The sequence below is a fragment of the Eurytemora carolleeae genome, unplaced genomic scaffold (assembly GCF_000591075.1).
Source record: "Eurytemora carolleeae unplaced genomic scaffold, Eaff_2.0 scaffold474, whole genome shotgun sequence".
Classification (NCBI taxonomy): domain Eukaryota; kingdom Metazoa; phylum Arthropoda; class Copepoda; order Calanoida; family Temoridae; genus Eurytemora; species Eurytemora carolleeae.
Window position 1 is genome coordinate 20,713 of NW_019396421.1, and position 14,507 is coordinate 35,219.

General features: G+C 31.5%; 1 protein-coding gene across 2 annotated transcripts; it reads right to left on the minus strand.

Moving 5' to 3' along the window:
- Positions 1-568: 568 nt before the first annotated feature.
- On the minus strand, positions 569-12,467 carry LOC111702976 (uncharacterized). 2 transcript variants are annotated; one of them, XM_023474807.1, is made up of 9 exons: positions 12,389-12,467; positions 9,990-10,098; positions 9,279-9,362; positions 8,305-8,576; positions 7,113-7,186; positions 3,600-3,673; positions 2,817-2,955; positions 1,327-1,446; positions 569-754 (listed from the first exon to the last, which is right to left on the minus strand). In XM_023474807.1, the coding sequence occupies exons 2-9, from the start codon at positions 10,012-10,014 to the stop codon at positions 724-726; spliced, it is 819 nt and encodes a 272-aa protein (XP_023330575.1). In that variant the 5' UTR covers positions 10,015-10,098; positions 12,389-12,467; the 3' UTR covers positions 569-723. The 2 variants fall into 2 exon arrangements, with proteins under 2 accessions (XP_023330575.1, XP_023330574.1); XM_023474806.1 differs by lacking the exon at positions 569-754 and having other exon boundaries at positions 1,265-1,446.
- Between the last annotated feature and the right edge of the window lie 2,040 nt (positions 12,468-14,507).

The window sequence follows — 14,507 nt, forward strand, 5'->3', positions numbered from 1 at the left end:
GTTTCTGAAAATTGTAAAAATTCTTTGTAATCTATAATTTTATGAATTCCTTTTAATCTTTTAAAATAATGATATCTTTTGTAGAATTAAAATAAAGCTATGTTAAGCACAGTGAAACTGAAAAGTGATAAAAGCTAGAAGACACTAACATATAATTGTTTTTAAGTATTGCCAAAATGATGAAAAAAACTTAAGAATCGATTATTCTTTTAAAACTCTCTGATGCTCTGAAGTAAAATGTATAGAAAAATATGTTTATTATGGTTACAGCGATCACAACATACTCTATATTAAATTTTAGGTGAATAAGTTTAAGTTAACATGATACATGGTTTACAATTTTAATATTAACATTGTTAAATTATTAGTAATCTAAATCTAAAAGTAGCACAGTTAGGTTTACGAAAAGCAACAAAAACTGCTCTACTATTATTTTTAACTGATTTTAGATGTAAAATCAAACCAAAATGTCAAATCTCATCCAACATGAATGGAATCCTTATTAATTAATGGCAGTTGAGAATAAATTTTCAAGATTGAAGAAATATTATCATGATCATTAGTTCTCTTTTGTGTGTTATCGTACCACAGGATGTGAACAGATACAACACAAGATCAATAAGGTACTTGACCATGCTTAATAATCCGTTGCCGCGTCGTTAAGTCGTCATTTATCAGGTGCATTCGTCCTAATTCCGGTTTCCTCCACCAGGGGAAGTCTTGTTAGGCTTTCCTAGGCTTTTGTTTCATATATCTAGAAACATCTACTGTAAGGGGTCATTCAGAAACATTCAAAAACAAACAAAAATAAATTTAAAACAAACAAACCCTGCAATAAAATACAATACTCTCCGATGAAAACTTTGGTAATACAAAATATTTTACCACATGTTGGGTGCATGCAGCACAAAAAAATCAGTGATTAATTGCATGCAGGTCGAAGACAACAAATAAAACTTATGCCAAAATGAAAAAAAAACCATGCGTATCAAATCATGGAACTTTCTCTAAGACGTGATGAAAGCGACTTACGTTGTAATTTCAAATAACCCTCCATTAAACTCTTTTAAACTTTATCTCTAATCAATATATTGGAAAATGCCGTCGTTGTTCTAGCTTGAAAAGTGTTTATTGAGAAACCTCATGAGAAAATTGTTTTATTTCTTGATCGGAACCGCTTGTAAGGGTGCCGTTGTAAATCTGACATGTCAATCTATAAAATGGAGAGTCACTTGAAATATCGTTAAGAGTCCCTTTAACCATGTTTTTTTTACTTAATATTTGATATTAACAGCATCAAGGTATTGAAGATACTTATTCACGTACTGGTATCCGTCAGATCCCCCGAAGTATGGAACCCGTCTGTAGGAGTAGAATCTGAAATCTTTGGCTGGACCAGAACTAATATCTCCGATGTAATCGCTCCTCTTTTTGGTCTCATAGTACCTAGAAAACGAGCTTAAAGTAACTCACGGATTCAAGCATGATGTCTATCTTATGCAGAACTTAAACTAATTTATTTCGATATCTTGTGGTTTTCATACCCTACAAGGATTGATGGATCAATAGATTGATCCTAACATTTTAAGTGCCCACATTGGATATCAATATCAATACTTCATACTGTAGTTCCTGATCTCAGTACTATTATAATTTTAACAAATAAAATGTTACTGAGTTATTTATATGAATTTTGAAAAATTAGTTCATTAAGTATATAGTGAATTCCTTAACCCTATTCTTGCTGGGGGGGGGTCAATTTGGACCCCCCTGTAGTTTTTTTACATAACTCAAAAAGTATTGGTCTGAGGCTCTTGAAATTTTCTGACTTTTCTTACATACCCAAAGCCCTCCCTTTAGGCCTAAAACCGGGCTTTAATACTAACTGCCTGAGTCCTCAGGCACACTGCCTGAATGACTGCTTTTGCCAGTAACAAATTAAATCTTTGTTTTGATCCACCTACAGATTCTAAAAGTAGAGCACATGAGCTTTCTAATTATGTATCATTTGTCATATTTGGACATAAAACATGGGATTTAGAGGGGGGGGGGGTCAAATTGACCCCCCCAGCATATCCTGGTTTTGAAGTACCCCAGCAGGGATAGGGTTAATATTGTTGTTGACTATTCGTTTGTGGAAAAATTTCAGTTATTTTTAGTTTGTTTTTTCAAATGTTGTTTTAAAGTACCTGCACTTAATCTTTATGTGATGTCAACTAAATGAAAGCCAAGAAAAATACAATAGTATCAATATATCAGAGGGTCAGCAGCAAAGCAGGAGATATATCTCAGATAGAAAAAAAGAAAGGAAATAGAAAATCAATCTTAGATTTATTTCTAAGATTCAGAAGAAACGGTTCAATAATTGACATGGAGGGTAGTTCAGAAGTTTATAGATTATAATGACAATTAAAGCTCAAAGAGGGGGGGGGGGATGAGAGGGAGAAGGGTCTTAAATTGACAATTTTGAAAAAAATCCAAAATTTCTCTTCAAGTTTGTAAAATCTGCTTCCCAACAAACTAGAAATTACAGATTTCCGCTATCCGGGCAAATCAATTTTATTCAGGTAAAATGTATGCATTCAGACAATATGCCTCAAGACTCAGGCGGCTGTTGCACAAGTCTAAAGCAAGGACACTTTTAGACAAAATCAGAAAATTTTACCAGCATCAGACAAATATTTTTTAAGTTAGGAAAAAAGAAAGATTGGGGCCCCCATTGATCGGATTTCGGACTACATTTTTGAGGAATTAGAAAAATAATCAGATCAGTTTCTGATCTTGTCCATATTCTACATTTAATTTTCCTTTTTTACCTATCTAGCTCCCTGGTGACCAATGGGCTCTTTGCACGGTTGTTTCTCTCATTTAGGGTTTGTCCGGATAGATTATAATGCTTCCAGGATCCTAGAACATCTCCAGTACTCTTGTACAGATAATCAGCATCATGCTTTCCTAAATGAACACAAGTTTTACTGTAAAAATACGAAAGGACGGGGGGGGGGGGGTTGTCCCTTGCGGACCCCCTCATAGAAAAACCCTTATACTCAAAATATCGAAATATTCAGGTTTATTTTTAGACATTTACAACTTAAAGCTACTAGCTTTAGCTACCGTAGTACATTTGATGAAAGAATATTATTATTCTGCCTCTGAATCCTTGCCTTGAGTTCTGAACAGTCACTTTTACACAAAAATTACCAGCACGCAGCAAAAATTGTTCATTTAAATTTACAAAACAACTTTTATAAAAAATTTTCCGATTTAAAAAAAATGGGTTAGCGCAAGCGTTTTTAAAAATCACCATGCACTAAGAAGGTCGATTTTTTTTATTTTTTTCGAAACATGTCGATATGGGTTTCTAAAGAATTGCGCCTCCAGCCACTGAACAATGCTCAGTTGTTGTTTTTTTGAAATTGTTTGATTTCAGGCCAAAAAAAAGGTTTTCTAGGACTCTAGCAAAATTTCAACAATTAAGTCCGTTTCTTGCCTGAACTTGTTAAGTTTTAACAGATTTTTGTGATTTTAAGCCACGTGCTGAAAAAACTGAATATTTTTATCGAAAAAGTGTCAAATTGTCCCACCCTAATTATTGTCACCTGCATCGTAATAGTTGTATTTAGAAGAGAAACCAACTCTATGATCTGTATCTCGGTAGTAATCACTGGACGCCCTTTTAGAAATAAAGGTTAATAACACTTTTTTACAATAGGCTTTTAGAGCGCGTTGCCATTAAATAATCTGTTCAGTCGTTTTGACTTTTATTAAGTGTGTGTTTCTTTTCTGTAACTATTAACCTTGGTAATTTTAAAACAATTTAAAACACGGGGATACGCTCTTTTTTATAATCTATTAGTATCTAATGAAACATGGGAAAAAATAATTTAGAATTCATCTTGATTTTTGTTTTTTTTAATTGTACTCGAGATTTGAGGATTTTCATTATTAGAAACATCAGAGCCCGCGATTTAAAAACTTCGGCTTGAGCCGTAATTCCTTAAACACAACTTTAAGACCCAATCTTCGACCCAACTCTGACGACAGCTTGTGTCACGTGATTGACAGCTGCAAGATCTTCGGATCAACTTAAGAATTTAGGCCCAATGAAAATAAAACCGACCTTGATTGGTTTTAGTGGAGAATAAGGCTCAATGTTGCGTCTTGTTCTAATAAAAACTGGGAAATTCCTACCATGAAAATTCGCCAAATAGAATATTAAACCAGTTTTTTGAATTCCACTCCGTGAACTCTGTGGAAAATAAGATGCAGCTTTAATCCGAAAGCTCAAGCCGTAAATAAAGTCCAACGACAGCTTAGACCCAAGCCGTATTTTCCCGAATTTTTTAAATCGCGGGTTTTTCGTCAATATTTAATTCTATTCCTGCTTCACAGTTTCCGAATTTCCGTAGAATTAGATTCGGACAAAGAAAATCTTGATATGATTATATTTTGTCAGTTTAAAAAGAAATCATTGAATGCATCAATTTAAGTCTGACATAAACTCGGTTCGCTTTTGTAAGCAATTTTGGGCGCTTTGCATCTTTAAATAAAATTGTTTTAATTTGTTCAAAATGATAAAGTTCTGTGCAGCTTTTTTCTTTGATTGGTTGGTACGCACATTTTATCTTTTCATTATGGTCCAAAAGTTTTCTCATTTAGAATTAAAATAGCAATATTATTACAACACGTGAGTAGAATATATTTATCAAAGGAAAATACATGTGGAACCTCCATATATTTGTTTGCGTAAAAAGTGTACTGCGTTTTTAGGAAGAATGAAATCATCGTGTATTGCTTGCAAAACTTAATTACATTGAAACCCAGCATTGTTACCCAAGTTTCATTGGGTTTTGTAGATTTGTAGATACAAATATTTTTGTTAAGAAATAATTTTCTCTTTTGTTTCTTTATATTTTCTTTTTTTTCTAATTTCTTTAATCAAAATCTACACAAATTTATTGACCCCAAAATCTACACAAATGTATTGACCCCAAAATCTACACAAATGTATTGACCCCAAAATCTACACAAATGTATTGACCCCAAATGAGAAAATCGAAACTTTAAGATTTTCAGCTCAGGAGTCAGTAGACATTTTTCTGATTTGACCAGTCCGTGAACTCAAAGATATTGTTATCGTTTTCGATAAGGAGAGATTGCACTGTCTAGATTTATTATTCTAAAATAAGTGTACAGATATTTTGCACTTAAATATCTAAGTTTGCAAGTTTTTTGCTGGAGTGGGTTATAATGAGGTCACCAAGAGGTGCTAAAATCTATTTAGAGGTATTTAATAGTTTACTCAAAAATAAAGTTATCAAAAATGAAATTATTCCTTGAAAGATCTACAGCTATCATATTCCCACCTTTCCTTATCCACACCCCTTGATAGATGGCCTTCCATTTATTTGGCCTCCTAGCCTATATATTATCATTTGTGTGCACTTAACACTTATTAGTTGTTTTTGATTATGCCATTTTTGAAATAGAATTTCTTTAAAGTCACCAAAATTCACTTTTTATATTTTTAAAACGTAATTCCATACATAACATATTGTTTCGTTTTTATCATTCCTCAGCACTAAATTCACCCCTATTTTGTCATGTTTATAAATAGCTGTAGAAACTAGAAAGTGCAATACTAAAGTACTTTACTGTTAAAGGAAAACTGTGTCTGACCTCGGTTTCTCAAAATAACTAAGCATACATTTTTAGCTCATTAAATGTTGTAACCTAACCTTAGAAGAAGACAATACGAGTGCAGTCAACAGTTTAATATTTTACCCAACAAGCTTTAGACAAAAATTGATAATATAAGATCTTTGTTTTTCTTAGCAGAACGTGTAATTTGCATTTTTGTGAACAAAAATCTCAAGCTAAAAAACTTCTACACTTGTTTTTTTTCTGCAAATTAGAAAGGTGAAGTGCACTGTGCATCCTGTCCATGAGAAAATCAAAAGTCTAGAAATCTAACAAACAAAGAAAATTAAATATTTCTCTAAATATTTGAATCCGTTTAGTTCTCCCAGAGGAGGAAAATGGCAAAACTGAAGTCGGTTCACACGTCCTTGACAAAGTAATTTAATTTCGTCTTTTGGTAAATGGAATTTCTAATTTCCATTTTTGAAGAAAAAAAAATATATTATAAATAGTTAAATGTCTCACTGAAAAAAACTTCATATATTTAATTTTTTCAGCAAATTTAAGGTAAACTTCCCCTCTTACACCTCTCAGAAGTTAAAAGTTTAGAAATCCGACAAACACACAAAAATAAAATGTTTGCTTAATACTAAAATTAGTTATATTTGCTCAAAAATTAAAAAATTAAAAAACATATTTCATTTTACGTAGTAAAAAGTAATTTTTGACCATTTCTCTCTTTTTTCATTTTAAACAATTCTCTTGCTCAGAGAAGGAATAACTAAAATAAACATATGGTAAATGTATATTTTTTTATGGATTCTCAAATTAAAAGGAGTCACAGTGGATATCGAGATCATGCGATGGAGATTATGAGTATCCAACATATAAGTTTCCAGCTTTGATTGGATTTTTGGTTTTAAGGAAATACAAGATGAAGCCACACTTTGAACAATTTTTTAAAAATTTAATATTTTGATTCAGTATCTTTTGTCAAGTTTTCCTTTAAAAGGAATCGTTCACCATAAATAATTACATAATAGTACAACTTAAAAAAAATGTAAATTTTAAGGATTACTTTATTTAATAATAAACAAAATCAGATAACATTTTTAATTTAATTATTTTATATTTTTTTTATTTACGGAAAAATATCTACTTGGAAAATTCGTAAAAGGAATTGCTTCTATGACAAAAATTCTGATTTTCCAATCCCTTTATCTTTGCAACCCAATGTTATACACCTTAGCTATTTCAAACTATGAAATCTGTTACATTAGTTAATCTAAGTTTGAAACATAAAAGGTTTACACCATCAGTTTGCAAAGATACAAAATTATAAAATTTGAGTTTGTAACTAGAAAATAAGGTTTACCGGGAAAATATGATAGTTGATATTATTGATTTTTTCAAAAACGTAATAATCCTTTATTATTGAAGTCCTAGATTGCTTGACATTACAATCCCTTTACCTTGAAGTCCTAGATTGCTTAACATATGACCGGAGGGCATCATCTTTGTTCAGTTTTCCCATATAATCTATCACCTTAACACAAGAAAATATTTTCTTTGAAACTTTAAAAAAGATAATCGATTTTAAAAATCTGCTTAAGTGTTAACCTAAAATCGCTTTTGTGCATACAGGTTCCGCAATTGAATTCTTTTTATCAGCAAACAATTTTTTCTTTAAGTTTTCTGGGTGCAAGCACAAGGATCTTCCCCCCCCCCCCCACCCTTGGAAAAGACCTAATGACCATCTAATGAAGGTGCAATGCAAAAATATAATTGACTACTTTTTAACAAACGGACATATTAAAATAATGCTGAAAAAGTTGTCTAAATCCCCAATCTGTGAAATCCGAGATGGGTAAAATCAAAATTTAATTGGTTCTTCCTTTTCAGCCACAATTCTCTTAAATTATTTGAATTCTCTAATCATATAATGATAGTAAGTGTCTTAAATCTGAGAAACTTGAATTCAATCAATATTTTGTTCTTACAGACGAATCTGGGAAATTCTCGGAGGGTCTTTGAAATTTTGAGTTTTCATGCTAAAGTAAATTTTTAGATTTCTATAGATGCTTTGTTTGTCAAATAATAAATTTTACAATTGTGTCCGGAATGCAAGATGGCGGACAGAGGACAGACACTATTAAAATAACGCGCGGAGCAGATGTTTAGTTCATTATCTATATTTGTATCCAGGAATACCAAACTAATGTCTTCTAACATCAAAATATGCAATTAAAACACTAAAATTCAGAATTGTTAGAATCAAATATTGAAGATTTAAAATTGATAAGCATAATACATTAAATGAAAGAAAAAAGAAAAAAAAAAATCTCGGAACATTTTCTTTAAACAAATATCAATTAATTATTTTTAACACTTTACATGCAAGGAGTTCATGTTACCCATGTGGCCATTAAAAAACATCATAAAAAATTAAACGTATATAATTCATCTATTTTCTTAATATTTAAGAAGATATGGTGTTAAAAAACTACAGAAGTTGTCGAGCAAAACAATAAATATTTTTCGGTTTTTTATTTAGTTGGTGTCTGTATATTCAGTTCTGGTTACTCAGAAAAAAGGAAAGAAATTGACAGAATTTCAATGATTTAAATTTTGAATAAAGAGTAACATAATGAACAAAAAACCTACTTTTCCATCATAGTCAGTATAGTGGGAGTCATCATTGTAGCGCTTTGAGTTGGAGTAGGAGTAGTTGGTAGAGCAGGAGGAGGAGGAGGAGGAGTAGCTTAGATCGGAGGCGTAGGAGTTCTCAGATTTATAGTATGGACTACACCTCTGATATGTATAGGCTGGGGCGGGGGGAACAGAGGCAGCTCTAGCCCTAAAAGGTTGGGCTGAAGTTAGGAAGGAGTTGGAGTAGAAGGAGGTTGGGGGAACACTGCTGGATCGAGCATATCGGGCTAATAATAATATTGGATGAACATTCTTATTACTTTATATATTTATTTAATATTAAAAATCCTGAGGTGCTAACTTTTGAACAGGTTAAATTAATTCTTTATTGGTTTGAATGCGCTTAACTGATTCTATCATTTCACTGTTCACCGACATCTAGTTTCCCAACGGGCCTAGTAACTGTTTACCTGCATTTATCTCAGAAATCTGATTAGAAACTCTTTACATGCACCATACATGCACTCATTTCAGAAACGTGCGTAGAGAAACTGTTTACCTGTATCTATGTCAGGAACGTGCCAATGAATTGTTTACTTGTATCTATTTCAGAAACGTGCGTAGAGAAACTGTTTACCTGTATCTATGTCAGGAACGTGCCTATATATTGTTTACTTGTATCTATTTCAGAAATGTGCCTAGAGAAACTGTTTACCTGTATCTATGTCAGGAGCGTGCCTATGAACTGTTTACTTGTATCTATTTAAGAAATTTGCCTAGAGAAACTGTTTACCTGTATCTATGTCAGGAACGTGCCTATGAATTGTTTACTTGTATCTATTTCAGAAACGTGTGTAGAGACAGTTAACTTGTATCTATTTCAGGAATGAGTCAATCAATTCTGTTTATATGCATCTTTCTTAGGAACGTAAATAAAACTATACTGAAATCATAAATGTATCTATGGAACTCTCCCAGGAATTGATTACCTGTATCTAGTTCTGGAACGTGCCTAGGAGTTGATGAGGAACGCAGGGTTCTATTTAACTGGGGCAGGTAGGATTTGTAAATACCTAAGCATACAAATTATCACACTTTACAGAAATCTCTTAATTTTGAACGAAATAAAATTAAAGTAATTCATTTACTATAAACATTATCGATAATTGAAAACGTTATATTAACTATATCTCTGTTATTTGTAAAGCTTTCATCTTGAAACTTTGTTATCAAAGAAAACTCTGAATTGCATACTAGATATTTTAAAATGTTAATGTAGTTAAAGTTTTAAACGGGTTAATGTGTAGTTTGTGATAAAAAATGATCCATCAATATTCATTGCATCTTAATGTGTTCCTTTTGATCTCTAGTGAAAAAAAGGAAATACATTTGGAAATTTGTAAAAACTAAAATAACGTTCAACATTTTTTGGCGTCCTTTTTGAAACTCTCCCCAATTTGTGTGATGTGCTTATTTATGGCTTTTGAAAGTTAGCGATTTTAGTCAACAACGCATTATAATAACATTTTACTGTTTTTGAAGGAAAAATTAGAAAACGCTATTTTCTAAATATAAAAGATTATTTTGGATGATTTTCGTACTTTTAGCTCGAATAATCGATGTTGAATTTTGAAAATTATCGTTTTAAAATTTCTTAAAATGGTTAATATTATATGCACAGTGAAAGAATGCTTGCTTACCTGTGATATACCTATAGTAAGACATTTTGGCTAGTTTTTATTTGTCTTTTTATCGTCTTCGTAATGTCGTCTTTTTTCGGAGCTTGTATCCTAGACAGGGCCAGCTGATCTAAAAAGTAATCGATTTTATTGATTTAAGAAATAAACAGTCATAACCAGAACAAAGGGGAATGAAACTCGTCTTTGCTCAATTAAAAAAGACTAGATTTCATGAAAAAAGCGAGAACCGCCGGGTTGAACATTCGGATCGCTTCACGTACGAGGGTGCTAGAGCGTCGGGAAACCCGTCGGTCGCAGGATGCAATTCAAACTGCGATTATCTTGTGTGCTAGATCAAGAGCTGAGAGAGGTTGTTCAATTTAATCAACTTTGTTCAATTACTTCTCATATTTATTAAATCTAGCTGGGCCCCGGGAACATGTTTAGAGTTATACCAATTAACAGATAAAAATTACAAATTCTCTCTTGACGTTTCTAATTGAAAGAGTTTATAAAAAGAAGACTTTCATTCCTTTTTTTTTAGCTGCAGTTTTGACTGTGTAAATCAAACATTTTCAGAATATCCAACTATTCATAAATATTTTTTTTCGAAACTTTTCAGGTACGGGATTTGTATTTAGAGTTCTGAATTTGTTACAGAATTTTCTGTTTCCCTCCTCAAATTGATTTACCGACCCCATTCCTGTTGCAAAACTTGACACTCTAAATATATTTTAATATGAAATGTATTTACGATTGAGACCGGCAGACTTTAGAGTGTGCAATGAGGCCCCGATACTTGCAAACAAATGCATTGCTTTTTTGTTTTATTTATCTCCATCAAAACATTGCTTGTCTATACATGCTATACATACTTTTAAAATAAACAGACGGATGCACCAGCCGTGGACAATAGACTTTCGGTAAAACATTTTTTTTAAGGGTTTTTTTTCAGAGGGAACATTTATATTGACCTCTTGCTGAACTCCTATCATGTAGTTTTCTCTTTAAAGGGAGTGTTCGCGAAAAATGAAAGGGGGTATAGGCTTAATGCGATAAAAAAGCGCTTTTGATCGCTACTAATCCTACTTCTATCTGTTGCGTCTATAAGGAGAAAATTGTTAAAGACGTCTCATACATGGCTTCCATACAAATTTAGAAAATTGCAACATACGACTTAGACCGTAAGAAATCAATTTAATTTCAAACAAATCATTCCGATATTACAACCTATAGTCATCGATTATCTTTCGCCACATTTGTATCTATTTGATATTTCATACTAGTTTGGATTTTGTTTTTTAAAATAATATTTGGCTTACAACTTGTTTTCGAACATTCCTGGAAAAATATGAAAATGTCGTCTTCATTACCAAAAATCCTGGAAACAGGAATAAATGTTTTTATAAGTAACTCTCAGATCATAACAATTAAAACATATTATGAAAAATCAAATATATACAAATGTGGCGAAAGATAATCGATGACTATAGGTGGTAATATCTGAATAATTTGTTTGAAATTAAATTGATTTTTTTACGGTCTAAGTCGTATGTTGCAATTTTCTCAATTTGTATGGTCTCTACGTTCTTCGGTATGAGAAGTCATTAACAATTTTCTCCTTATAGACGCAACAGATAGAAGTAAGATTAGTAGCGATCAAAAGCGCTTTTTATCGCATTAAGCCTATACCCCCTTTCATTTTTCGCGAACACTCCCTTTAAATCTTTAAATTTATCTATTTTTAAACTATTTGAATACCCTTTACAGAAAAACCTATTCTACTTCTTTTATTATTAAACTTATTCTACTACCTGTATTATTAAACCTATTCTACTACCTTTATTATCAAACCTCTTCTACTACCTGTATAATTAAACCTATTCTTCTACCTTTATTATCAAACCTATTCCACTACTTGTTCTAACAAACCTATTTAACGTACCTGAATTATAAAATCTATTCAGCTACTTTTATTATTAAACCTGTTCTACTACCTGTATTATTAACCCTTTTCTTCTACATATTTTACTAAATCTATTCTACTATACCTTTATTATTGAAATTATTAACATTATTATTATTATGAACAAGGGAACGAATTTGATGAATTTAAACTGCCAACCGCCCAGTGGTTCAATTTTGTACCGGCAGTAAGTAGTTTACTACCTGTATTATTAATTCTTTTTATTTCCTGTGTTCTTAAACTTGTTCAAGTGTTACCCCAATAAAAAAAAGTAATTTGCCCGAGTCACAATAAGAAAGATATCCTCGTTTTTCATTTCTCGAGCAATGATTAGTTTTGTCCTTTTCATTACACAATACCAGCAATTTAAAGGTATCAATTAAAACGCAAGGATATAAATGTAAATTCATATAAATTACGTCGGCAGTCTCTTTTAGTCTAGTGGCTATACTACCTGTATTATACTGTGATCCTGTGGCTAGCTGGAATACAACTGACCTGCACAGCTACAATACACCTGACCTCTATACACTCATACAACCTACCTGTTTTCATAGCTATCTATTAATCTATCTATCTAACTATCTATCTTACTTTCTATATTTCTATCTATCTTTCTTTTTTTCATTTTTCTATCTTTCTATCTTTCTGTTTTTCATTTTTCTATCCTTCTATCTTTCTATCTTTCTATCTTTCTACATTTCTACCTTTCTATCTTTCTATCTATGTTTCTCTAATTGTAGTTATGGGTAACTACTCAGAGAGAAATCCAATATTTTGTTAGAAGAAAATCGCTTTTTGTTGTGGCTTCATATAGTGGGTAAATACATTGCATAAAATGTAAAGAAACATATATTCAAAAATTAGTAACATTATTTTATTTCTATAAAAATCGTTTTCAGTAGTGTACAGAGTGAGCCTAAAGAAGAGATGAACTAGCGATATTACAAAATGTTTGTTTCCTTGGAATCTAGGTATAAAAACATTTGAAATAAAATCATTAATATTTATTGATATTTAAACGAAAAATAAAGTTAGCGAAATAAATGAAAAAAAAATCAAATTTCTTTAAAATGTATTGGAAAATGTATGTTCTGAGCTGAAAACTTTAGAATGGTGGATATAGAGATCAATACTTTAAATTTTTTTTTAATCTCGACAAGATTAATTTAATCTTTTGTTGTATCTTGGAAAGTGTATCAAAATTAACCAACCAGAACGTTGATTGCAGAATTTGAACAGCCAATCAAAAGCCGCGATATGACACAAATGCCTAAAAATTGTAAGGGAAATCTTAAATCTTACGTTTTTACTGAAAGGGTGTTCATATAGCATTTAAGTTTTCATCTAGGGTTTCTATTCGTAAATCATTTGATCAATTTTTGCGGAAGGAAGCGCAAATTTTTGCTTTTGATAGATTTTTACGCGAAAAAAATAACTTAGCACAATTTATTCGCAAACTTCATTTCACGCTTAACTGTATAAATTAGTTATCTATAAAGATTGTATTTTTCCCCTTATAATTGCATTGCAATAAAAGAAACTGATTATTTGCCTAAAACTCAAATACTATGCAACCTCATGGCTTAGACCTTTCGTATTTCAATCATTAGTTTTTAGTTAAAAGTAGTCAACATTTAAAATATCAACAATTAACAATAGACAAAGATTCAGACATCAGTAACAATTACTCATCAATTTTTAAGTGTCGCAGCGCCTTGGCCTTTTGTTTACCATGAAAAAAACTAATTTTCTGTAGCCCTAGACAAATTAAAAATTTATACAGAGGCGTTTAAGATATATTCCAAACTTAAAGATTACCTAGGTTGGTTGTGAACATTGGCTTTTCTTATATAATTGAGTGCATGCGATGTACATGAGTTCTGTAGAGAGAATTTTAAATTTAGTTTAGTCCTTCTTCAATTCTTGTCAAAATAGAAATATCACATAGATTGTCAAGTACTTGACATCAACCTATTTGTGAAATAATATTATCAAGGAGAAATATTGGTCCTTAAAATATTGTTCTTCAAATTATTCCATTCCTGGAGTTAATTTACACTTTATCCTTGAGTAATTCGATTAAATGCAGTGTATTCAATATTGTAAAATAGTTTAAACGGCCATCATTTATTTGTAATTTTTCCAATTAAAGTTGAAAATATATGTTTTTGAAAATTTTATAAAAATATTAATTTTGTGTAAAAAAGTTCCGCCGCAGGCAAACTTTTTTCAAAATCTAATCTTAAAAATCAGAATTAAAGGGCTATAAGGTGCCTGCTCTCTATCCTTGCGCTCCTATTTTTTTGCAGAGTGTTTTATTATTTTATTCTGCACTATATTTTAGAAAAACGGTACATAAAAGCGGTATTTAAATACAAAGCAGGCGCCTTAAGGGGTTGGGGGAAACGGGGAAACCCCTGAAAAAAATAAAGCAAGAAAGGGGGGGGTAATTAAACGATTTTTTTCATGAAAGCATAGGAGAAAGGGGGTAAATTAAAATATACTCCTTTTTTGGTTGAAGATGGCACTTTTCTTTTTCAAAACAGGGTGTGGGGGGGGGGGGGGTAAAT

What these genes read in the sequence shown, in the direction of transcription:
- LOC111702976 (XM_023474806.1), bottom strand. Translation starts at nt 10,014, where the DNA reads ATGTCTTACTATAGGTATATCACAG. An exon ending in CGTTCCAGAACTAGATACAG is followed by an intron (nt 8,577 to 9,278) that starts GTAATCAATTCC and finishes TATTATTATTAG; the next exon opens with CCCGATATGCTCGATCCAGC. An exon ending in AAGCAATCTAGGACTTCAAG is followed by an intron (nt 3,674 to 7,112) that starts GTAAAGGGATTG and finishes TATTTCTAAAAG; the next exon opens with GGCGTCCAGTGATTACTACC.